Source organism: Stegastes partitus, unplaced genomic scaffold (genome assembly GCF_000690725.1).
Source record: "Stegastes partitus isolate 25-593 unplaced genomic scaffold, Stegastes_partitus-1.0.2 Scaffold1309, whole genome shotgun sequence".
Classification (NCBI taxonomy): Eukaryota; Metazoa; Chordata; class Actinopteri; family Pomacentridae; genus Stegastes; species Stegastes partitus.
Window position 1 is genome coordinate 40788 of NW_007579040.1, and position 26631 is coordinate 67418.

The 26631-nt window shown below is 42.4% G+C and overlaps 3 protein-coding genes across 3 annotated transcripts in view; 1 reads left to right on the top strand and 2 right to left on the bottom strand.

Annotated features, from left to right (window-relative positions):
• Window positions 1-1787: 1787 nt before the first annotated feature.
• On the bottom strand, window positions 1788-4695 carry LOC103369607 (transmembrane protein 236). Its single transcript, XM_008298359.1, has 5 exons — window positions 4424-4695; window positions 4102-4174; window positions 3196-3319; window positions 2429-2560; window positions 1788-2368 (listed from the first exon to the last, which is right to left on the bottom strand). The coding sequence occupies exons 1-5, from the start codon at window positions 4693-4695 to the stop codon at window positions 1788-1790; spliced, it is 1182 nt and encodes a 393-aa protein (XP_008296581.1).
• Window positions 4696-7355: 2660 nt separating this feature from the next.
• hacd1 (3-hydroxyacyl-CoA dehydratase 1) lies at window positions 7356-18799 on the top strand. Its single transcript, XM_008298360.1, has 7 exons — window positions 7356-7523; window positions 11342-11459; window positions 11554-11572; window positions 11673-11761; window positions 12069-12190; window positions 15977-16155; window positions 17361-18799. The coding sequence occupies exons 1-7, from the start codon at window positions 7405-7407 to the stop codon at window positions 17441-17443; spliced, it is 729 nt and encodes a 242-aa protein (XP_008296582.1). The 5' UTR covers window positions 7356-7404; the 3' UTR covers window positions 17444-18799.
• A 153-nt stretch (window positions 18800-18952) lies between these two features.
• Window positions 18953-26631, bottom strand: part of LOC103369609 (collectin-12) — a 44580-nt gene continuing 36901 nt past the window's right edge. Inside the window, exons 5-10 of the mRNA XM_008298361.1 lie at window positions 25574-26617; window positions 22771-23268; window positions 22203-22339; window positions 22005-22114; window positions 21329-21474; window positions 18953-19742 (exon numbers count right to left, since the gene is read on the bottom strand). Coding sequence (XP_008296583.1) covers window positions 19723-19742; window positions 21329-21474; window positions 22005-22114; window positions 22203-22339; window positions 22771-23268; window positions 25574-26617 — 1955 coding nt within the window. The 3' untranslated portion in view covers window positions 18953-19722. The remainder of the gene's footprint in view (window positions 19743-21328; window positions 21475-22004; window positions 22115-22202; window positions 22340-22770; window positions 23269-25573; window positions 26618-26631) is intronic.

Below are 26631 nucleotides of genomic sequence, written 5' to 3' on the forward strand. Positions count from 1 at the left end.
ATTTATGATAGTTCACGCATGTGAAAGTTGAAATATATATTTTAATGAGTCTCTTTATTCATCTTACCAAAATAAATATATCAGTGATACAAACTCACACTTGTTTTCCTTTTGTGAATTGTAACTTAGCAAAGAAAAACCTAATATAAACAACATGGATTTATGTGCTTACATTTTCACTGCACTTTATGATGGTAGAAAAAAAAAATCTGCTTATTAACTCTCAAGTGACGTTACAGGTACATTCCCAAAGTGCCATGCTTGGTGAGGATGAGGGGTTTTGAGGGGTTAAAAAATACATAAAGTTAATAATACATAACACAACAGTCATTTGACACAGAATTTCCATTGCCTTAGAGCTCCCTTTTGGCCTGTGAAAAGTACCATCATGCACTTTGACTAAAATATCTCCTTGCATTAGTATCGCATACCCTAATTCATACTAGGTTTGGTTGCACCAGCTGTTCTTGAATCCATCACTAAGCTCTCCCTAAGTTCTCTAAGGTTAATTTAAAAACTAGTGACTAACTAAACCAGACTGCACCATTAAAACTTGTCTTTAGGTGTGTAAATGGTTTGCCAGGAAACATCTGTCCAATAAAATGTAACAAAATAAATAAATAAATAAATATGTAGCAGAAAGTCACAGTAGCATCACAAGCTGCATAACCTCTAAAACTTAGAGCTGTCACCGGGCAAATTATATGTTTGTTAAGTCAAGACAAGTCATTGGTATTTATATAGCACCTTGTATGCTTTCTAAATAGAGAAATAAGATTAAGATTACAAATTCACCGAGCAAGTTTAAACGTTAAGGTTAAGACCCTACGATGTTGTTTATTATACTGATGTCACTAACTGATTTCAAAATTAAAGTTAACACTCTACAATAATAATTTTACCTGCTCTATTAACATTTTGGAATTTAATCTATTTTACTTTTGTGGATTCTCGTTCTTCCAGATTTAGGTCCTTATAAAAACAGCTTTTCATGAAACATCACGTCAGATTTGTAGATCATATTCCACACTGCCTCTTTGTTCCTCAATCCAAACATCATGTTTCTTATCATATATAACTTATCACAGACTGTGTATAAAAGATCAACACAACCTCTGAGTCTAAAAGCCCACAGGAAGTGCCTTAAACCTGCATTCTCTCTCATAGCCAGCAGGGGGCGACTCCACTAGTTGCAACAAAAAGTGATTTTATAAGGAAATGAACCTATTTTTTTACTTGATTTATTTCTTTAGTAAACATCTTCACAATGAGTTTATTGTGTCAGTTGGTAGTTTCAAGTCTCCTTTAACACAATACAGTGTGAATTTTCTAAATTATTGTTCAATTTGAAGTATAATGAACAATAAGGCATGGTATGCTTTAAGGCGTCGCTACCTTCTAATTAATAGGCCTTTACAGCCTCTCAAGTTTTCAGTCAGATAATCCCTCTCTTGTTCCGTCTGGTTTTAAAATACCAAGATGGTGACGGCCAAATGCCAAACTTCAAAACTTTAGTCCAAAAACAAATGGGTGACATCACGATGGCTACGTCCATCTTTTATATACAGTCTATGTTAGCTACACAATAGTTATACCTGGCAGTTACTGGATATTTGGTTATAATACTCAATGCAATAACTAGTTTATGTGCATCTCATTTTAATTTTGCAATGCTTTCTGAAGAGCTGGTGCAACCACCTCCTGAATCCCAGCACCCTACATTTCCTGGTTGTGTTAACCTTTTGATCCTGCCACTTCTTTCAATGTCCGTCCTTGAAGTGTTGGTCTCAAAAGAACAGTCTCTCTGTGTTGAAGACCCTCAGCTTGGTCATAAAGTTGAAATAGACAAAGGCCAGACAGACCAACAGGTTCTTCATCAGATAGAGGATAGGCGTGACAAAGCCGAAGAAGGCGATGAGGCCGACTCGCACGAAGAAGAAGGGTAAATCCTGCAGGGCCACTCCGAGTGAGGACAGCAGGGGGCTGTGGGGCATGACCACCACCCGCAGGCAGGACACGTAGCTGAAGATGTAGATGGGGAACACCCACCCTGAGAAGTAGACCAGAGGATGTCCTGCTACTCTCACCATCTCCACCGTGTCCATCCAGAACATAAAGCTGTCCACAAACACGTCAGCTCGGGCGTCACTGGCACACAGAAACCTCAGAGGCCCCGTGTAGGCGTAGGGAGATAAGCGGTACGCTGTGGTGCTCGCTGATCGTGAGCTCAACCCAGAGATACTAAACGGCCTCCCGGTGTTGCCCGGTAGCCCCGGGACCATCCCGTTGGTCTCTGGTCGAGCCCCTGCTCCGTTCTGGTTCCTGTCGTTGAGCTGGTTCGCTCCAGGTTGCAAAGGAGTGGGCACACCTGGTCCAGGAACACCTGGTCCTGGCACACCTGGTCCGGGAACACCTGGTCCTGGCACACCTGGTCCGGGCACAGCTGGCCCCGGCACAGCTGGCCCCGGCACAGCTGGAGTAATTGGAGCTACTGGTGTTACCTGTTCCACATGTGTGAGGACAGTGGAGGGGATTTCAGCATCTCGTTCCATATCACTAGCTGGAGGGAGACAAGGAAAGACAGTCGAACAAGATTAAACACAGAAATGTGGAATTACGTTTGCTTACGTGCTGATCTTCATGAGATGTTAGTGTTTCATATGGTTGTTTTCATTAAGCAGATGTGACAAAAATCATAATGTGGGTTTTACTTTGTTGTGAGAAAGTTTAGAGAAAGGCAAGAAATCCTGATGACAGAGATACAGCTGCAGGCAACCAGTAAATCTTGTGATCATCAAAGTGCAAACATTCATTTGCTGTTCAGTCGGAGCCTCGTGACTTTTCTTTCCCAAACGGATTGAGTTTTCTGGAGTGATTCCATGTGAACAGTGCTTTTCTTCAGAAAACTTTGCTGTAGTTTTGTCATGTCAGCACTGTGTGCCGAGAAGTGAGCTGGGCTAACGATATTTCCTGCTCCTGTCCTCAGTAGGGCTGATATTATTCAACTGAGGGCAGTGAGCCAAAGAGTAAGGAACTAAACGTGGGTCTGTAAATTGTTCTGGATAAATTATGCAAAGAACTGTTCAGTGTATTTGTTGCCTCCGAGCTCCTGTAACGTAAAACAAGGCTGGTGTCACCGTAGAGGAAAGTTCAGGATCTATAGCACTCAGTGAATGACTTGTGTGACGCGCTCACCCTGGCCGGTCAGTCTGCAGTGACGTATCCTCTCCACAACGTCGATACAGATGAGCGAGAAGAGGACTAGTGATACGGGGAGCTCTGTGAACGTATCATGTTTCATGTTGTTGTTTATCTGAACCTGGACAAACAACCATAAAATAATGAACATGTTTAAGCAGAATATTTATCACGTCTATTTCCTCACTTCAAATCATTATAAACCCCATCGGTTTAATAATAATGAACTGTGGCGCCAATAATTCACATGTGCTGCTTCAAGTTCTGTGTTTATGGGCTAAATCACTTGCAGCTCTGCGGTTTGCCTGAGTCAGGACTTCATCCCAACAGGACAAAGAACAAAGCAGACAAGCTGGTCATCTTGACAGAATTTATGGCTCTTATGTAAAAGACACCAGATAAGCAAAAGCCAAAAGGTCAGCTTGAGCTTTAGAAAGAGCCACATAAAACAGCAAAGAGGGCCTGGGCTGCAGCCAGCGAGGAAGTGAGAATGTGCCTCATGGACAGATGATTTGACAAGGGCGCTGTGGACAGGAAGAGGAACCAAGCTGCTTATCAGTAGCTCCTTATCCAGAAAGCTGGATATTTCTCCCCTGAGAAACACAAGTTTTCTCACAAATCATCACCTTTGTTCCACACACTCAGGCCTCACACTGTGATTCCACTCAGCCCCAAAATATTATTTTGGTCCCAAACTGTAGAGGCAGTTTTTTTAAAAAAAAGTTTCAAGCGGTTTCTTTGGAGTGTAAACACCATCACCCAAAATAGCTACAAACGAGCTACAATTACACACTGACTCTCGTTTCAAATATAGCAACGTGCGGGTCAGAGTTCATGATCAGAGTACAGATAAACTGATGTACCAAATAAAGCAAATAAGAAACAATCTGCTGCATGTTGTACCTCAGAGCTGGCGATGAGAAAGGCAAAGCAGGGTAATGTGGACAGGATCACATATACGAGGGCCACCGGCCTCCTGATACAAGGACAAAAGAAGGGAAAGACAAAAAAAAGTAAGGGAGGAAGACAAAGGCAGCTGCAGGATTTGCAAACTCGACCAGCCAAATGATGTCCAAACCAGCCACAGGCCTGTTCAGACTCAAACCAGCTGGCAGGTCTCAGTCAGTGCTGCACTGGGATCCCAGCTGCTGACCACACACACAGCCAGGACCAGCGCTGCACCTCCACTCTGGCTCTGCAGGCCTCTGACTTCAGCTCAACTCACCACTTCTTCCTCCCAATGAGAAACTTCTTCTTCATGAAGACCATATACTTCAGGGGAACCCAGACCAGCAGGGCGGTGGAGGTGACGTAGGCGATGGAGGAGGCCACGATCAGCCAGTAGGCCGTGCTGCCGTCGCCGGGGGGCTGCGCCGACGTTTTGACCTTTGCTACGATGATGGCAAACCTCTGCATGACGATGAAGAGGGGCACGCACAGGCCTGCAAACTGCAGCACTTCGCACAGGGCGAACTTCAGCGTCCTCCCCGAGCCCATCCTGTGGCGGTTCAGAAAAAGAAGGGAGGGAGACGGGGGCTGTTGTCGCAGTGAAGCGACCCCTGTCCCTCTGAGGGCTGGTCAGGCCTCGGACTGCTGCATTGTCTGCCTCCACTAGCATTTTCCACACAGCACAGCCCTGGCTCTCTGCTCACCCAACTGCTTACACTGCACTAGGCATTGTGTACCTTGGTGTGACGGTGATGTGACTGGCCCTTTACTCTCTTTTTATACAGGATACAAACAAAGTTCGTCTAAATCTGCACCCTGAAGGATGTGCGTGTGCTACAGCCATCTCACTGGGATGATTTGAGTGAAAAACTTTCACTTACTCAGTGCCTTTGAAGCTAGAATCCCATCTCATTACAGCACGTACAACTTTATTTATTTACACCTTATATTCTACTGGGGCGTTCTCCAAGTCCAGGAAACATAAGTGGAGCTCCAGTAAACTCAACATCCAAGCTGTAACCGAAGAAACCAGATACTACTGAAAACATACAGGCTCTTCTCATATTTATCTGTTGCCATCTAGTGGCAAATTGAGATAACTGTAGAATCACAGGGGCTGCACAGTGATGTGAGAAATAATGTGAGAGCTTTAAAATCACAGTTTTCCTGACTTGTGCCTCAGTAATGCCATTAAGATAAGATTTTCTTGCTTAAGAAGCCATTTAAATGCCTGCAGCCAACCAAAAGCCTGAGTGAGGTGGTTTTCTCTGGTCTATTTAGTTCAGATATCATCCCTGCACAGTATCTGTCACACCACCACCAGTGTGTCGGTGCAAGTTCAAGCTGAAGATGGAGGGAAACCATTGTTGACTTGTTTAGTCTGGATGTCACAGCTGGACATTGTGCTGCTGTTGACCTCAGATACCTGAACACCTGATCAAGTAACTGGATCAGGATTAGGTGGTCTGGACTATATTTGGTGCTGTCTTTAGTTTACACACATTTCTACACGGTGTCATTAAGAGAGCTAATTTTAGATTGTGCATCGATGCAGTTTCTCAGGCAGTGCCGCCGCGAGAGCAGAAGTCAGTCCAGTACAGAATGATACCTGTCTGCATACGGCAGAGCATTTTGTAGAAGAATATTTGCAACAACATGAGGAATTTGTGCAATGTTAGTGTTTTTCTACATTCAGAGGAATCTATGCAACATCTAGATTTTCTACGTAGAGATTAATCTTTGCAATACCAACAGTTTTTAAGCATATTTCTTGTTTAGTTTCTTTTTTTTAAAATGTTTTTTGCATTATTCCCCCCTGCTGCTGTAACACTGCAAATTTCCCAGCTGTTGGATTAATGAAGCATTATCTTATCTTCTTATCTTGCATCTTAAACAGCGGTTCAACAAACCTAAAGCACCAGGCCTGTCCACTTTCTGTATCATTCTTCAGAATCAGTTTCTATTTCCTAGCTGACTTACTCCAGTAAGTTGCTATTGTGTAGCATAGAGTAGTTTTTCAGTGTTTGAGCAGAGTCGTGGGTGAGCTGGTGTGCTCGAGCTGCAGCAAGTGGGGAAGGATGGGTGACAAATGGGGCTAGGACTTCATAGATTTGCTAATTCTAGATAAAGCAACAAGTTACATCTAACTTGGATGAGTTTTTAAGAGGTTAATCAACCAATCTGGACTTAAAATGATCAGTGTGAGGATTCTGATATCAGAACTCGGCTAATATCATCCAGCTCAACAGACCTGCAGTGACAACTTGTGTCTCACCACCTACTGGGGGAAAAAGTAGAAACTTCTGCAGGTTTCACACCAGTATTACTGCATGAGTGTGAAGATGGAGTCCAAAAGCACATGTGGACAGCAGTCGTGTTTATTCTGTACAAGGAGTCTGCAGCTGTTGTATGTACAACTTGCAAGGGCAGAAAGTTTAGGATGCAGAACCGACTTACTTAAAGGTGAAATTATGGAGTTTAAAAGCAAAATTGCAGATAGTGGTGTTGCTTAACTGTTCAACATTTTGTTCCCACTTTACTTATTTGTTATTTAAGTGAACCAGCATTTTGAGAATTTCATGTTTTCAGACATGGGAATATCTGTATTTTCGGCCTCGGAAAACATCTCATCCGGCAAACCTTTTTAGACATTGAGCATCTCCAGAAATAAAAGACAAAATCGATTCCAGCAGGTATTCCTGGAGATACTGAACTCTTAAAACTGTCTCCCAGGTAGGTGTTGTTCTGAGGCTGAAAATACAAAAAAATCTTATAAATCCAGCCAAAAATATTTTAGTTTTGGGTCCCAAAACTGAACAAAATCTGAGATGGTAGAGTTACATCTTTACTGAATTCTGTCTGAACTGACACAGACTGCAACTGCATTTTTAATATGAATCAAGTCACATTCATTTATTAATTTTCCTTAAAGGCAGCATATATTTTTAAAATGACTAACACTAAATCTCCTTGTATTTTTCAGACTTGCACAGGTGTAACTGACATGGATTCCTGTGAAAACATCTGACGTAAATTTGAAATCTAGGGGACCCATAAGCATGTAAAGGCATGAAGAGGATCCACCAAGCTGCCTACTAGTCCCTGAACCACCGGCAGGCCACGCACTTGTTGCACTAGTCCCGCGAGAGAGAGGCAGCTCCGTGGGCGGATAGATGGATGGATGACCCCGCTGCTCCCCGCCCTACCAGCCCCAGCTGTCAGCTCCCTTCCTGACTTCCCCACCCTGCCCCCGGTACCATGGCGTCCAGCGAGGAGGACGGCACGGTTGAGGAGAAGGAAAACAACAACAAGAAGAGAACGAAAAGCGCCCTCGCAACCGCATGGCTCACCTTCTACAACATCGCCATGACCGCCGGGTACGTGCGTAAAATGCGCCCCCGTCGCACTATTAATAAGAAAAGCCGCTAAGTTAGCCGCTCCCTAAAAAACCGTAAGCGTGTGTTGCTGTTTATAGGACTGTGTGTCTCTGTGTCAAGCCTGAAAGTGCCTGTTCAGCTCGCTGGATTCAGCCGATCTCCTTCGCTCTGGATTTGGATAAAACTTCGAGCGATCGGTTCGGTGGTTGAGGGCAGATTTGAGCAGACGGGTCGGATTTGTGTTAGAAAATGAATGAATGACGTTCGGTTGGAGTGACAGACTGGCGCTGCAGCCGTGTCCAAATAGGGCTGAACTGCAACGGTGTCAGCGTCAAGGCCCACCGCGCGTCCCACAGTCGCAGTGATAAGTATAGCCGGAGCGCGCTGACACTGGAGCTCAGGTCTGGGACGGTGAAATGCTCAATGGGCAGATTTTTAATCACAACATAACATTTGTGAGGTGAAAAGACAGGATCGTGTTTATACGAGCAGACAGACACACGAGAATCGATCCTGGGCAGCTGTCAGATCACCGGATCAATAAGGAGGGAATGCGCTCCAAGTTTGGCACAGTGCCTCCAGTATGGATCACCGCTTTATTTACAAATCCATGAAGATATACAGGGTTTTTGTTCATATTATGATACTGATGTCTCTGTCTAGCCTGTAGACAAACTGCTACACACATTAGACACATATTTGGTGGCAGGGATTCAGGTTTCCTATGACAGGTTTATATAAAACATGCTAAATTAGCGATTTCTAAGGTGATTTCTCCCAGAATGATCAGAAAAAAAAGACATTAACAGTCATTATTTCCGTCCTAAATATTGCACTGACATGCAGCCACAGTACACAATATGCACAAGAAACAGGTTCTTTGCCCATCTGGATTTTTTCTAGTATCAATCGCTGCTTTATTTACAATTTTATGGAGATATACAAGTTTTTTCTGTTTATTATAGCACTGGCGTCTCTGTCCAGCCTGTGGACAAACTGCTCCACTGTTGCTGACACATATTCAGAGCCCACATAAGGATTGATTGATGCATTCTAACATGGCAAAGTTTAACATTTCCTATCACAGGATTATATAAAACATGTAAAGTTACCAGTTTCTAAGTCTGATTTATCCCAGAATGATCAGAAAAAAAGGCATTAAAATCATTCTTCTTTTCTTAAATAACTCACTGACATGCATCCACAGTGCACAATAAGCACAACAAACAGGCTCATCTGGATTTGTTTCTGGTTGGGAACACTGCTGTATTTACAATTAAGTGAAGATATATATGTTTTTTTTCTGTTCGTTATAGCACTGATGTCTGTCCAGCCTGTGGACAAACTGCTACACTGTTAGACACATATTCAGAACCCACATAAGGACTGATGCATTCAAATCTGGCAAAGTTTAACATTTACCATAACAGGATTATATAAAACATGTTATGTTACCAATTTCTACCAAAATTAACAGAAAAAGACATTAACAGTAGTTTTTTCTGTCCTAAATAACTCACTGACATGCATCCACATTATACACAAGAAACAGGCCCTCTGCTCATCTGGATTTTTCCACTATTGATCACAACTCTGTGGAGATATACAAGCTTTTTTCTTAACATTATGACACTGATGTCTCGGTCCAGCCTGTGAACAAACTGCTGCACTTTGTCATTCACACTTGGCTAAAGTTTCCTGCAGCTGGATTGTATAGAATATGTTGAGTTACCAATTTCTAGGTGTGATTTCTCCCAGAATGATCAGAAAATGACATTAACAGTCACCAAAAATTACCAACATGCTACCATAGTCCACAACATATAAAGGAAAACAGGTTCTCTGCTCATCCAGAGTTTCACCCTCACGCCAGCCCAAATTTAAAGTCTCCAAATCAATCTGTTACCCCTCTAAAGTGTTAATACCAGCGACTATAAACAGCCCTGTGAGGTAATCTTTAATGGCTGCTGCTGCTGTGCTGAGTCAGGATGCAGACTGAAGATATGTGATGATGATTGTGTCAGTTTTTTTTCCTCCAACGTTGCATTTGGATTTCATTTGTGTCCCCCTCTTTTTTTTTTTTTAATCATGCATTCATCTGCAATAGATATTAAGTAGCCAGTTCCACATTCAAGATAGTTACATCAGTTTTTAAAAATGTATGTTTAAATAGGAGAATAGAAGGAATCCAGGCTCTAAACTATGATACGTGCACATCATTGTGATAAAATATCTGAGACCGACAAGTGATTGCATTAACACTATAATACTAATTGGTGATGGGTGAAATATACAAAGTAGAGATGATGCAAGAACAATTTTAGACTTGTGAAAAATGGATGCAACTTATTTTTACTACGTATTAATACGTTAATGCCACACAGTACATATAGATGTAAAAACAGAAGTGAAAATCCGCACTTGAGTTGAACTGCGTTAGAAGGATTCACTGCTGTTCCTAAATGCAACATAATTTTAGGTTTTCTGTGTAATGATGCCTCAAATGGCTGCAAATTGATCAGTTTTAAGCTTCACCTTTGATGTATTCTATGTAATGCAGCCCATTCATTCTGTTTTATCATCAGTAAATGTTAATATCTTGCTGAAAATGCTGATTTTTATTTATACAACACCAACTCACAACATATCTGAGAGCATCTGAGGCCACTTTACATACTAAGGATCCCCATGAGTGAGTAGTTGGCAACAGCGGGGAGGAAAAACTGTCTTTTAACAGGAAGAAACCTCAGACAGGAGTTCTGTCCACGTCCCGCCAAAAAAAAATGGTGTTGACCACAAACAAAAACAGTTTCTCCTATTCTTTAGTTTCTCAATCCAAAAACTGACAACATGTAATGAAAGACACGTCTGCAGGCTCCTCCAAGATGTGAAGCATTCTTCTTTGATGTAGCAGGAAAAAAGCAGAGATGTACTGTTTGGGAATATGATTTAGATTCAGCAATTTGTTTTAATATGTCTGGTTATAAACCGCACAAAATGAGAAAAGAGTGCAGGCAGTGGAGCCACTAAAAGACAGTATGTGCATATATAAAAATAGTCTTTATATATCTTTCTATATATAAAGACAACATACGTTTGTCTACAGTCACAGCTTGTGTTTTACCTTTTGTAGTGTGGCTGAAGTGGACCTTTGTGGGAAATGTTACAGACCAGTTTCATGACAGCGTTTAATATTTAATGATGAAACCAAGTCAGTGTTGTTTCAATAGTACAATTAAAACAACAGACAATGAGCCAAAGTACTTTCTAGTAGAGACACAAGACGTCACAAATTTAGTTTAAATATTAAGGTTGAGGCCTCACAATGTTATTTATTATATAAATGTACCCAAGTAACTTAAATATTAGGATAAAGAACATACAATATTTATATTATATACCCAATGACCAAACTAAATTTAAAAAAAAAAGGTTTAAATGCTACATAATTATTCAGAAAACCCAGTGAAGCCAAATACGCCTTAACCTGTCAGACATTTATACAATGCTTTTCCTAAAACAGGAGGACATTTGTGTTTAGTTATTACTGAATATGCACCAAAAACAATTCCTCAGTTTGACTATATTGTGATATATATTGATTGGGTGATATTTAAAGACATATAGTAATTAAAGATTTATATCCTTCACTTCAAACTGTTGCAGACAGACCTGAACAAAACTCTCATTTACACTCACTGAAGCTGCTCTTCAGCCTCCAGCTCTACCAGTGCTGAGTTCTAGTTTTTCTTTATAAATCTATAATGCTATCTGTCCCTCACACTGCTGTCTGCTTCACCGTGTTGGTTTTCCTGCAGGTGGCTGGTTTTGGCCATGGCAATGATGCGCTTCTACATCCAGAAAGGCACACACAAGGGTCTGTACAGAAGTATAGCAAGGACGCTCAAGTTTTTCCAGACCTTTGCATTAGTTGAAGTAAGATATTCTCTTTCTCATTTACAATCAGCTGTAATGCTTGTGACAGGAAGCAGACGATTAACTAACTGTTTTATTGTCTCTTGTCTGACAGGTGGGACATTGTGCCATTGGTATGTGCTGATTTTGATCCCTGCTAATATTTAAACACACTTTCATACCCGGCAGCATCTGTCCGAGTGTTGATTTTGCTCATCTCTGCTTCTGCTGCAGGAATCATAAAGACGTCTGTGATTGTAACCGGGGTTCAAGTGTGTTCGCGGATTTTCATGGTTTGGTTCGTCACCAACAGCATCAGACAGGTGAATATCGCAGCAGCTCGGCTACTGTTTACGCAAGCAAACGAATTCTGGATTTGTTTCTTCGCTGTCACACTGAAAAAATGCATAAGAATGACTTTTTTTAATTGCGTAATGATGACATTCACAAATCTAAGCTGTCTTCTCAGATTTTCTAGAACAAAATCTCAATTTAATCACATTTTATATTCCCATCTGCACACACAACCCACACACGTAACTGTAAGAGCAGCACCTGTCAGGTTTAAGCTGCTCCTTTCCTTCCTCTGTATGTTTGCCACTTTTTTTTTTCCCTCTGATTGAATCGAAGATCCAGAATGAAGAAAGCGTTATCCTATTCCTGGTTGTGTGGACGGTGACAGAGATTACCAGATATTCCTACTACACATTCAACCTGCTCAACCACCTGCCGTACTTCGTCAAATGGGCCAGGTGGAGATGCCGTGAGCCGTGTCGGGGGATGAGCTTGAATTGTCATTAGTGTGTCGGATCATTGTGTGGCCTGATCTGGCGATTTCACCTCTGGCATGCTTCCCTCGCCGGGCCTAGACCGGCTTTACATCAGGAAGTAGTGTGTATTAAGTATCGGCCGGCTCACACAGACAGGAGAAGCATGTGTGTGTTTATTGATTAGCACCTCATTAGCCTTTCTCTGTGGACGGTGGGTGAACTAACTGCTAACATTGTGCTCGGATGAATGTGTGCGTTGTTGGATTTAACTCATTCACAAAGGGTTTTTCGAAAAATTGTGTCAACTCATTAAATATAAAATAAGGGGTTAAACATGATTATGGGTGGAAATCTCCCAGCTGCAGAGTGACATGACGCCCGCCCTCTGCTGCGTGCAGGGTGCTATGACGTGGCTGCAGTAACTCACCTGAAATTTGACGCGAGGAACGCCAGCTGTACACATTGATAGCTGTCCAACACGCAGCCTCGTCATCTTACAGCGCGGAGAAGCTGCAGAATGGTGAGGTTTACATGTTACATCAGCTCATCCGACCGCTACTCCGTCAGCCAACCTGAGGCCTCCCAGCAAAAAGCTTCCTGCCACTTCTCCGCGCCACGTGTTGCCCCTCGTAGCTCCGTGCCAGCTACTCTTTTGTTGGTGGTCTTGATTCTTGTGCGCTGAATGGCTCTCCCCTCCCTGCCCCCCACCCTCCACGTCTTTCTTTAAGCACGGAGGAGACGCCAGGCCCCCGGAGAGCGGCTCATGTTCAGCTGCTCCTGTTTTTAAGACCATCTGTTTTGGTCATGGAATGTTCACCCAACATTTCTCTCACATCCGCTGAGACGGTCCCCCGAGCCTTTGCTGTGGTCTCGACTAAATGCAGGATCCCTATAGTCCTGAGTCACGGCAGTAATGTACCGAACCGGAGGGAGACCTGCTGTCGCTAAACGAGGCACGCTTTGCAGCAGGAGTTTGTGGATAGTTTTAATGTGAGCCACAGTTGCACAGGATGACTCTCGCCTGAACTCTAATCGCGTTTTTTCTGAACTTTATGATCATATTTTATTTACACAGTTACTTGCTTCCTGCTGAATAATGTCCATCTATTTTTGTAAGCTTTTTTTTTTTAGGAAAACAGTGGTTGGGCAATTGAGAAGCTGTGTGTTCGATTTAAAGGTCACTGTGCTGAAAAACTGAAATGTGTCCATTGTCAGTGTAGCAGTCAACCGTTTATTGCAGTGATTCAGTTGCTGACAGTTATCTGAGGCCTAAATTACAGCCTCAACTTGATCCTGCAGCTCTGCCTGCCACAACATTGTACTGGATCAAATCCTTTTTCACCGGGGAACCCCCTGCTCTTTGTTTCAACTCCTAGTTACCATCCATCATCGGTGCTGCAGCTCCCTCATGATTTGAGGTCACAATACTGTATATTTTCTAGAAAAAACAATCTGCAGAATCACTTAAATGTAGAAACTAAGAGTGGGTTTTCCAAACCTCCAAACCTTTTCCTCTTTTTGTTTTTAAAATAGCACCATGGTCTCCTGCTTTCAGGTATTGTTTTATATGTTTAATCCTCCTTTACAATAAATCTCAGACTTATAGGCAACAAATTAAAGGGAAAGGCATTTTAAAATGTCGGAGTAAATTGTTGGGCTACAAAAACAGCTTCAATCCTTCTTGGCATTGATTCTTAAAACTCTGGAAACCGACTGGGGGATGAAGATTATTCTTGCCATTCCCTCATTTGGTGTTTTGATGATGATGATGGTGGTGGAGCGCAGAGTCCAGTAGATGTTCAGTTGGGTTGAGATCTGGTGAATATGAATTATCATCAAACCATTCACTGACCTCTTGGGCCATAATGATTGGGGTGTTGTTATTCTGTAAGAGACCACTCCCATCAGGATAGAGATGTTTCATCATAGAATACGTGATCACTCAGCTGTGTATTGGTTTGCAGTGGCCTGTCACCCAAACCATGCCAACAAAATGCCCCCTACAGTGTAAGAGATCCCCTCACTGTAGGGGACAATAGTTCAGGGTTTTCCATTAATTTGTCGCCTGTCTGTATATGGGAGATTGAAGTTGACTTCAGGTCAACAAATGAAGGCTAATAATGGGGGGAACATTGATGATATGAAAAGGAAATGACTTTGTAGGTTCTCAACGTACCAGTTAAATCACTTCATGAAGATGTCAGAGCTTCCCACAAATAACCAGTTCTCTAGACTTAATGCTTGGTGCACTAGTCTGCTTGGCAGAATTCATAGCACCAGTCAAGTGTCCAAATACAGAAGCCAGTTTATAGTTTTTGCACATAGGTATGTGTTAGAGACCAAGAAAATATGAGAAAAGACCTTCCCCTCATTTCTTTTCTTTCTCTGTTGATTATAAAGTCTCTTAGCAAGTTTTCAGGTTGGCTCCATGTTGCTCCGTGTTGTGATGGAACAGAATAAGCTCCGCCCCCATAGGCTCCTTCCACCACAGCACACTCAGTGTACATACTGCAGCTGCCCTTACGTAGTACATACTTGTTTGTGTAGTATGCATACATTTTGGTGTGCTCAGCAGCTCAAGCTTGTTTATAGTTGTTGGAGAGTCCACATATTTGTGAGGTATCTGCACACTGGATTGTGGATCAGCATGCTGGTTTGCACTCTGCAAAAAACAACCTCATGTGGGAGGGCGGCCTGGGATTTCTGGTATACCAGATTTGATGCACTATGTAAGATAATTCTTAGGGGAAATTCGGGTATTTTTATTGGGACATACGGTATGTATTGGGACATACTAAAAGTTTTTCTAGGATACCTTATGACGTTAGTATAAACATTGGAACCACCCCTTAGTCGATGCAGAGATAGGTGTGCTTGTGGCCTTCTTCCTGAAAGGGGCATCGAAAGCAGCAGCTCATTTGAATTTACAGCTACAGACACTGAAATAGCCCATTTTGAACAGGGCTAGTACTGCGAGGGACATAGACATAGCAGAAATAATTATCTGTGCAGTATTTTATGCATCCATTATCTATACACCGCTTAATCCTCACTAGGATCGTGGGGGGCTGGAGTCTATCCCAGCCGACTTTGGGTGAAGGCAGGAGACTCCCTGGACAGGTCACCAGTCTATCACAGGGCTACACTTAGAGACAGACAACCAAGCACACTCACATTCACACCTACGGACAATTTAGAATCACCAATTAACCTCAACATGTTTTTGGACCTTGTGTGAGGAAGCCGGAGAACCTGGAGAGAACCCACGCTGCACGGGGAGAACATGCAAACTCCACACAGAAAGATCCCATCACTGGGACGTGAACCGGTGACCTTCTTGCTGCGAGGCAACAATGCTAACCACTGCTCCTGTATTTTAGGCTGAAAGAGGGTATAAAGCGGGAGTAGTGTTACATCTACTTATCATACAATGGTTAAAACTGTATTTGTACTTCATATTTTATCTCTCTCTCTAAGATGCAAGATAAAGATCATTGATCAGGTTATGTCTGGGCAACGTATTTATTTCTTATAAGTAGTTCCCTCTGCTTGTGTTTGCAAACTTTAAAAAAATCTAATTTTTGTATAAGTTTGGAAGCTTCTGTTTATTGTTGAACTCTCTTTCTCAAGGTAGCCACAGTGTGTGTGTCCCTGCATCAGTTTGCTCTGTTTGTTTGACTCTGCATGTGAGTGTGTCAACACCGTGTTCATCTGCGATCACGCTGCTGGATTTGAAAACATCACGCATTTTCCTTCTTTCTGTCACAGATACAACTTCTTCATCGTCTTGTACCCTCTGGGAGTCGTTGGAGAGCTGTTCACCATTTATGCTGCTCTACCATTCGTACGCAGATCTGGAATGTACTCCATGAGGCTCCCCAACAAGTATAACGTGTCGTTTGACTACTACTACTGCCTCATCATCGTCATGCTGTCCTACATCCCACGTGAGTCCTGCACTTTATATTAACTGCATGTAGAGCAGAATCTGAAAGGGTATCTTTTCACTAAATGACATCTCAGAAGCAACTTGAGTCCTGCACTTCGGAGACGGAAAAGGATGGACTCCCATACTGTACAAATCTCATTTCCTCCTCTTGTAATTGCCATGTTGTCTGCACTGTTAAAACAGGGAAGTGCTGATCAATTCTGTGTTCTGTGCTATAAAGAGGGAGTGGATCAATTCTTCTCTCATAGTGAATGTAATTTTCTATTTTGTGGACTGTATGCTGATGAAATGATAAAACTATGTAGTTTAGAGATTTGCAACATTTCCCATAATGCCCCACTGCAACCAGAGATACTAAAGGAACAAATATCTTTGTATAAATGTTCTGACAAAAAGGATTCAGGCTGATTTGTAATGAAAAAAATAAGGCTAAATTCACATCTTACAATGTATTTGCCATCAGTTAAACCAAGTTAAGTATCTCTTTTGTGCCAAGACACCATTATATATATGTATACAAGGGACTGAAGTTGTCTTATTAACACATAAATACAGCAGCCATGCAGTGAATATTACTCCTGTGACACTGATCATGTCTGGTTGTGAGCTGTTGGATTATAAAAACACATATGATAGCTTGTATATTTAAAAAAAACAAGGTTTGAAAGACAAAGTAAAAGCAGGACGCCCAGAAAAGCAAGAAAATCAGGTTGTGAAGCCAAACAAAGCAAGCAGACATTAAAATAAAGTTAAAACAAGTTACATGAAATACACGATGCAGAATATCAATATTGGTAAATAGCAATGGAACCTGTATAAGCAATAAAAGCTTTAAAAGCAATACAAAGATAACACCACATGAAAGCAGTGATTTAAAATAAGTTTCTAATTCTGCGAGCTTCGTCTCCAGTCAGGAGTCACTTTTGTACTATAATTAACAGACTGAATGTTCAGCTTCGGGTCCTGCTGTGCTGTTTCTCATTAAGAATTTTTTCCCTAGTTTCTAGTTTTAGTTCACAGTTTGAATTTAGTTTCAGTTGTGAAGTTAAATTTCACTCTAATTGGTTCTAGTAAGCTGAACCATGACCAGACCCCAGAGATCATTACGGTCCTAATCGGCCTTTAGTGCGTGCAGTCAGCTCCTTCTGCCCCAGATGCGTGATAAAAACTGCATTTATTGATAATTGCGTGTCCTCCTGGCAGTGTTTCCTCAGCTCTACTTCCACATGCTGCGGCAGAGGAGAAGGGTGCTTCACGGCGAGGTCATAGTGGAGAAGGACGACTAGACAAGCGCCACCTCATGCCTTCGTTTTGAGCCAGCCCGCCTCCACGTCGCCCGCCCCTCCGCCACCGCCTCACCTCCATCTCACCTTTAGCACCGCCGGCCGTTACATTCTTCATCGCACGGGACCTGAAGAGCCGCACAGCTGACGAGAGCAGCGATGGTCAGAAACGACAAACGCCCCCCCCACCACCTCAACAGGAGTTCTGACTGAGCAACAACAACTGATCTGGAGTATTTTCTTTCCTATCTGAATGGCCATATTGGAAACATGTTTACAGTCAGAGCCTGAGACAGAAGCCTGGCGTCGTGTCTCAGCACTGAGAGTCCTTTATTCACCCAGCCAGCCAGCCTTACTGCATCTTGTTGCACTGAAGCATCGCCGCCTGACAGAAACGAGCACTGAGCCACGATACTGCACCCTGAAGTAGAAAGAGGCAAATGTGAAATAGAAGGAAGATTGTAAGTCTCCTGATTCGTCCCCCACTCCATCCTCCAGCCCATCAAATTGGCTTTTTTTTTTTTTTTTGCTTTTATTTTAAAGTGTATTCCATATCAGATTTTCTATTTAAAATAGTGTGGCTGTACAATACCAAGGTTCTAAAAGAGAGATTATTCATAGTTCTATCATACCTCAACAATAAATCTACATTTAGACAATATGCTGCTTCTTTTGTGTATGTTTGTTTTACCTTATGTGTAAATGATGCAAATGTGAAATGAGCGGTTAAATAATTAAGCATATTTCTTAATTTATTCACACTTAGAGCAAAGCACAGCTCAAACTTAACAATTTGTCTGCTTGGCTCAGCTCCTGCATTCTTTTATGTTGTTTTGATGTTTACTATGTCAAATTCATTTACAAGAGTGCATCTTAAACTAAAAGTAGTAGCTTTTTTTTTTTCCTGTAGGCCGCTATAGCTAAGACTACAATTCAAATTTATGTGAGCACTCGCAGTCTTCAGTCTCTGTTTTGTTTGTTTTTTAAAGAATCAGGTGTCCGTATTGATAGACAAGGTAGCTAGACTCCCTCCTACTAAAGGTGCTATTGTAAGATCATTTCAATCTTCTGTGCAGCTGAAGGAGTGACTGTGATGGAGTTGACCTAAAGCAGGAAAACAGGATGTGAAATGACTGGAAGGACATGTTAGTTAATGAACTGCATAGCCCATGGTTATCTTAAGAAAACCAACTTTTTTTTTTGCTTATAATCTGGGTTAGAGAGGAGAAAACAATAAAAGTCACTGTCAAATTCAAGAGGAAAGTTATTTTTCAAGGGGGAGACAAAAAAAACAAAAAACTATAGAAATGTGAAAATACCTTTTTTGTGCAAAATCAATAAACTAAATTCTACAATACCGAGGAGACTTTTGTGATGCACTTCACACTGGATGTGTTTGTCTGCATGTAAACGTAGAAATCAGCCAACAAATACAAACACTCCGTGGGTTTTACATTTTTTATTTGTGAGTTTATCCTTCATTTATTTGTAGCGGTTTTTTTCTTTTCTTTAAAACAGGAAAATACCTGAGTGCAGAAAAATGGCACATTTTGTATTCGTAGGAAGGATCCACAGATTCTCATTCATGTATGTAATAGTGAGAAAACAATCATACTTAAACCGTGAACTCGTTAACCGAAACGCGAGTTGATTGTGACAAGTTGTGTGTAAATACTTAATTTATTCCTATTTGCGTAAATGAAGATGTTATATAGACATTCATGAGGTTAGATAACAGTTTCCTTGCAGATAGCATATCAGCGACTTTATGTTTTTGCGCATCATTTTGCACCTTTTATTTTCTTTGTAAAGACATATACAAAAAGCGTTACGGTAAGTCCATTTGGCTTCATAGAATTTATATTTTCCTACCAAACTTGCATAATGAAATATACATTCAGATATTCAGTTGTACATGGAGTACAGTTTTATAAGATGTATTTTTTAAAAAACCCATAAAAAATATTTATATTTATATAAATCAGTTGGTGATTTGGTAATTTAAAAAAAATAAAAAATAGAAAAAACAAAAAACAGATTCTCCTCCTTCTTTGGTTGCCCTGCTGTATTGCACTTGCTGGTGATGTTGGACTGGCTTCACTTTGGAGGAGGAAGGCACCTCATCAGCATTAAAGAGGCGTTTTGCTGCTGCAGCTCTGAGCTCATTTTTTAAAATTGTCCCTTTGCTCTCTCCGTCCGGACTGTCCATGTGCTGCGTCAGTGGACCGGTGCCACATGGGGGAAGTCTAGCTGCTCACTGTGCGCTCGCTTTCAACACGTCGCTACGGTCCAGGCGAACTTGCTGCAGATAAAGAGACAGAAAGACATTAAGATACCTTTGAGGAAAGTACACGTATTGTGATTATTCCGTCTCAAGTCATCCGACCATCTCTGATTTGCTTGAAACTTTTTATTTTTTTATCATAAACTATGAATATTCGAAGTGGTATTTCTGACAGTATCTAAATATCTATATATCAAATACTTTCTGAGATAAAATGTTTTTTGTTTTTTTTTAAAGAAAAACTGCCCGTTGACCACCTTTTGGCGCATTTGTTCATGCATTGAGGCTGTTTGAACAACAATATCTCATAGATAAAAGCCAGGTGTTTTCACCGTTAGGTCTCATCATGTCATTGATTCAGAATCTGACAAGTAGCTCAAGTACTTTTTGATCATTGAGGAGTTAAAATATTACAAAGTAAAGTGCCATAAAAATTCCCATCTTTGAGAACACATTACCAAAAACATGCTAATGCAGAAGTCGACTGGGGATGTTTTCTGAACCATGCGTAGCTGCACGTCACAATAATACAAAACAATTTGGAGTGAACGTTGGCCTTCAAGACCAAAAGCTGGACTGGAAAGTGAAAGTATGAGTTTATGTATATTTATAGTAACTGCTGAAGAATTTACCTTCAAACTCATTGAAGATAATAAACAAGGTAACAGTTCACTTTGTTTTCCAGTTTACAAAGTATGTCTGGAAATGAAAAATATGGTCAATTACAAAAAATATTCTTAGTTATATTTGGAGAACTATTTTGGAAACTCAGTTCTGCTTGGATGGAGCTATCCAACAATATTTTAGTTTTTCTGGTGCAACTTGTCATGTCTGCTCAATCAGTTATGAAAGCTTAATGAAAATAACTCCCCCATTTTTGTGATCAAGCATTTTACATTAAAAGATACTCTAAGTGTTTTGATTTGTATTATTTTGACTACATATGGGTCAGAAAGTATCACTTCTGCAGTATTGCAAATGTTAAAAAAAATTTCACCTTACCCATAATCAGAGACTATTTGAACTACTTGTCAAATATTGCAGATTCAGAATCAATGACAAGATGAGGAATAACAGTGACAATTTCAGGCGTTTAACTTTAATAGTTCCTGAGATGATGTTGTTCAAACACAGCCTCAAATGACTGACAAGATGTTAGTCAAAATGTGCTGAAAGAGGATCGACGGGCAGCTTTTTTTTAAGTGTCTAGGAGAGTTTTTTTTATATTAATCTTAAAATGTAGCTGTTTCTTTATGAATATTGATATTTTATGATTTTAAAAAACCTGGCAAATCAAAGACAGCTGAGCAAACACTTGATGAGTTGACCCTGTAAAGCAGGGGTGCCTAATCCTGGTCCTCGTGAGCCCCTATCCAGCATGTTTTAGATGTGTCCCTCTTCCAACACACCTGATTCACATGATCAGGATCGTTATCAGGCTTCTGCAGAGCTTGATGATGAGCTGATCATTTGAATCAGGTGTGCTGGCAGAGGGAAAACATCTAAAACATGCTGGATAGGGGCTCTCGAGGACCAGGATTGGGCACCCCAGCTGTAAAGTGACCGTTGAGCAGACGGGATCAGACACAGAAAGATCTACGTACAGGTGTCCATTTCCTTCTCACAGATGTAGCTTATGAGATCTTCACAGAAGAAATCGTTCCACAACCCTTCGTGGATGAGACCCGCGCAGTCTTCTCCCGTTCCGTGCCCGTGGCCCCAGTTGTCTGGTTGACCGGGTTTCCACTTTCTGCAGGCAGACAACAGGGGGCGATCACACATTAGATTTACAGAGTTTCATCTCAAGAGTTTGGCGGAACACAGAGTAAACATGGACGACTCCTTTATCTGTAATGGTTTAATCTGAAAGCAGATCTATGAGTTTAGTTCTTGCTTCATTTAATGCTGGTCTCATTGTCATTTATCTGCAGTTTTGTAAGGTTTAATATTTGTCAGAATGTTTTCAAAGTTTACAAAAGAGACTGAACTTGTGTAAACACGGGATTGAATGAATTTGAAAGTATTTGTTTTGTTTGAATGGGCAGCAGGAACTGAACAGTGGAGTCAGTGCAATCAGAAACTATTGGCAAGTTGAGATTTTCACTGGAATTTGGATGTTTATTTGATGTTGTTTCATGTAACTGAAAACCTCAAGCTTCATCTGTAGATGGCATTACTATTATTATTATCGGGAAACAGCATTCCTCTGAAACTAAATATCCATCCCAGGCACAGAAAATGTAGTCAATAATAAAAGGTATTTTCTGATTTGATACTGACGTGAAAGCAGGTTCAGTTCCATCGAGCCAGCGCCACACATTCTCCTCCAGCCGATCGGTCAGTCCCATCCAGAAGTAACCTTTTCCAAACGTCTGCTTCTTCAGCCATTTCTGAGGTCACATGAGGACAGAAGATACACTCGGTCAGAACTCGAGACAAACTGCAGAGCAACTTCAGAGTACTGGATTTGAGATTCACCTGCTCCTCCATGTCATTGATGATCAGTAACGAAGCAGACTGTGATTCACAGGTCGCCTTTGCATCATCAAAACTGTGCAGGTCTTTGGAGAAGAAGTAGCACTTGTCTCTGTAGTTTAGCCACTCGGCTGGACATCCTGCAACACATCCAGTGGTTTCATATCATGAGTCAGATGGCTCCATGTTATTATCATTGGTGCAACATTATCAGTTTGTTGTCCTACCAAAGCTGCAGCCAAAAAAACACTTAGCTTAGCATGAAGGCACAAGATGGTCTAGCAAACGACACAATGTCCCAGTAAAAACACATCTTGCCATTTTTCACCACTAAACTAACACCATCTAACTCTCTGATATTAATTAGCAGCTTTAGAGAGGCTGGTTGTTGGATTTGTTAACTTTGGACACAGCCAGACGTTCTGTTTTTATGCCAAACAAAACTGATGAGCTGCAAGTGAGCTTCGTATTTAGAGACGTGACGGTGATATCGGCAAGAAGTGAAACATTTAATTTCGTGCTGAGCGCTGCGGTGTTTGGTGTTTAAATGTTTTTGTGGATATATTCATACCTGGGGCCCACAGTGTAGGAGCTACCGCCTCATCCTGCAGAGACACTGGTCCGTAAGGAATCACTGGACCCCGGATTGGGAGTCCTGGTTGTCCTGGTGGTCCTACTGGCCCTGGAGGCCCGACTGGTCCTGGCAGCCCCCTTGGTCCTTGCTCTCCAGCTGGCCCAATTGGGCCACGGATACCTGGTGGGCCCTGTGCCCCCTGAGGACCAGGCTGTCCATCCCTTCCAGGCAGACCAGAAGTACCTGGCTCTCCTTTAGTTCCAGGAGGTCCAGCCCTGCCTCCTGACCCTCGGGAGCCCTTGGACCCAGGGCTGCCGGGGACACCCGGGAGGCCCTTTAACCCTGGAAGCCCCGGGGGTCCTGGACTACCCTGCTCTCCTCTAGGTCCTCGGATCCCTGGAGCTCCCTTTTCTCCTTTCTCTCCCTTTTGGCCCGTCTGACCAAGTGGTCCCTGAGGTCCTTTGTCCCCTCTTGGACCCCTGGGACCAGGTGGACCTAATACAGGAAACATACTGTAAGCTTGTGACAACAACTTTTAAAACATTTAACTCTCTGAACCCCAAAACCCACAAGAGGGTTCAAAAGGCATGTAAAATGTTGGTCTTTGAACTTCTCATCTGTGACATGCACTTCTGTCAAAAAAAAAAACAAAAAAACAAATATATATATATATTAGAGATGCGCCGATCCGATACTGGGTATCGGTATCGGGCCGATACTGGACGAAATTCCGGTATCGGATGATTTACTTCACAGTGGTAACTGGCCGATCCGATACCGCCACACACACACAATCCTGCCTTCCGACACATCCACGTGTTCGTCTGCTCATTGGCTACAAGTGTATAGCGTCAGAGAGTGTCTGCAACCCCACTGGTCGAATCTACAAGGGTGGGACTTGTGCGGACCGATTGACTGTCTGAGACACTCCATTGGTTCTTCAGGCTGTCACTCACCCCCAAAGCCCTCCTATTGGCCAAACTAGGTGTCAATCAAAAGCTGAGACGTCCGTCTCGCTGCCTGTAGCGCTTTCAGCGCGATCTGAAACATATTCAGGCTGATTGTACCAGAAGAAATGAATCAAACAGCCGGAGCTGATCTGAAGCTGGGAAGACATTACTGCAGAGTTTGTGCCTTTGAGGATCTAATATGTTTTACGGACTGAATTATTTTACTGGATTATGCTTGCTGGTTGTGTCCGGACAGAATGAGACCAAGCTGGTGAGGAATGAGCGATGTTTGAGCTGCAGAGAGCCTTCAAAAGTAAGAAAACTCAGATTTTAACATTTTGCTTTTCTGTACAAAAAGCTCTTTGTGTCAACGCTGTGGTTGCTGCAGGTCAAAAAGGTTTATATCATCGGAAAGAGGAGACTCTGAGCTTTCATTTGATGTGTATGTTGTCGGGAAACGTGATTGTGGAGCATGCCCACATCTGGCTGTAATGTGTTTGGAAAGTGGTCACGTCCCGCCGGCGGGACATGGGAGCGGTAATGGGTTTAAAATACTCTTCTTAAATATTTTTTTTAAAAATTGGAAGTATATTTTGAGTGAAATCACCCTTTAAAACTACATCGCGCACCCGAACTAGAAGCCGTGCACTTATAGGGCCGTAGCAGACGAGTCCAGCCTCTACCAGCAGCCTGTACGTGGGTCTCCGGCTCTGCAGACAGACTCTTCCTATTGGATCTCATCCCGCAGCAGGTCACAACGTTTCCGGCCTCATTTACTACTGCTCATGCGCAGAGCCGAGAGCGGCTATTAGTGGTACTATTATTTAATACCAAGTTTTGGTAATTTAACCTTTAAATTGCAGCTTAATGTTGCTGTGTCATTTTGATCTGTTCTAAATATGTGAATGGCACTGAGTGCACACTGTAGTCTGATTGCAGCTCAAATAAAGCAGCTACAGCTTCACTTTGAGACATGCTTTTAGCTGTTGTTTCCTTTCTTAGAAAAGCAAAGTCTATGCTTTAATTGTATGAGGCTTTGGATAAAGCCATCTCAAACAAATGTATCCATGCAAATAAAGTATTTCCAAAGAAGTTTAGGAGGACAGATGGTATCGGTATCGGCAGATACTCAAAGTTGAAATATCGGTATCGGTATCAGAAATCAAAAAGAGGTATCAGCCCATCCCTAATATATATATATATATATATGCAAGCAGAAGCAATTCATTATTCAGCTGCAACTAACATTCACATGACAAAAATGAGCTGAACTGGGCTGAACTGCAGGCTGTGCTTAAACAGAGCAGATAGGAGACAAGTATGGAAACAAATGAAGACATGTAGTAAAATACAGCATCCATAGTATATAGGACCACCATCTTCCCCAGTGTTGGTAGGACCTGTGGGCACTTGGAAACATGTTTTACACGTTGATGCTATGGTTGTACTGTTTACCATCATGTTGCAGGACTGCATGTTGCAGAGAAAAATGAGCCTACGGTGAGTAAAAATATGACAGAAGCAGAAAATGCCCAGAAGCTGCTTATAATTCTAAGGGTTAACAACAGTACAACGGATTGGCTTTCTGGCTGAGAGCTGATGAGAAGCCAGCAGCCAGTTAGCTTAACTTAACACAATCCTTGGAAAAACTAAAACTTTTGATTTATGCGCTTTGTTTCATCCTGCTTCCAGTGTTTGTGCGATGCTAAGCTAACTGTCTACTGACTAGGCCTTCATACCAAGAGCACAGAAAAGAGATTGGTAACAGTTTTCTCATTTAACTCTTGGCAAGAACATTAAACTGTTCCTTAACCTCAGTGCAACACATTGCGCAGCTATAAATCTCTCACCCTGTAAAATAGTGAAGTTGGTTATTAGCTGTGAGTGCTTGGTGTCCACCAGCTTCATCTCCTCCATGACGATGAAGAGGCTGGTGACCTCCTTGTCCAGTCGAGCCGCCAGCTCCTCCTGCTGAGACCTCAGACTGGCTGCATCTGTCGTCATGTCCGTCACGCTGTTGTTGAGGTGTAGCAGGAAGTCTGAGTGACGGCCGACGGTCTCGGAGCAAGTGCGCAAGCCGTTCAGGTTGATGTTGATTGCGCCCAACAGCTGCGTGGTGAAGCTGATGTTGCCGGTCACTCGATCCATGCTCTGCTCCAACTCGTCCAGCCGCATCTCCAGCCGGTCGAACTTTGTGGACGTGAAGTTGCCGAAGTCCCTCTGCTGGTCCATGATCTCCCTCAGAGTCTGGTCATGAGCGTCAGTCAGGCTGCTGGTGTTCTGGAGCTGGTTGGCCATAAAAGTGAGCTGCGCTCCCACATCCTCCAGGCTGTCGTTGTTGGCTTTAGCTAGAGCCGAGGTATTGCTGGCCATGATCTGCAGGTTTTCAACTTTACTACGAAGCCACTCTGTATCAGAGCGTGTCTGTCGGGCCGTCTGCTCCAGGCCCTGAAAGTCGTTGCGGATTTTCTGTATAGCCTGGCTGGTGTCGTCCACTGAGCGCTGCAGGGCGGCGATGAGGCCTCTCTGCTGGGCCTGAGTGAGGTTCAGGCTGCTGATACTGAGCAGCGCCTGGTTTTGGAGTTTAACCTGCTGCTGGAGTTCTCTCTGCAGTCTGGCTGTGTCATCCTGCAGACCCTCCACGATGCTGCCGTATGACTGCAGGGTGCCATTTACAAAGCGCAAGGTGGCTGTGTTGCTGCTCAGAAGTCCCTGAATGGAACCCTGGCTGCTCTGGATGTCTGAGCCGATGTTTTGCAGCTGATTCAGCTTAACTTGATCGCTGTGGATGCGTTCTTCCACCGCAGACAGCTGCCTCTGCAGAGACCAGATGTTGTTCTTAAAAGCTTGGATCTCTGTGGTGGTATTCTCCGACTTTTCCCCCGTTTGATCATCTGTAGATGTGGAT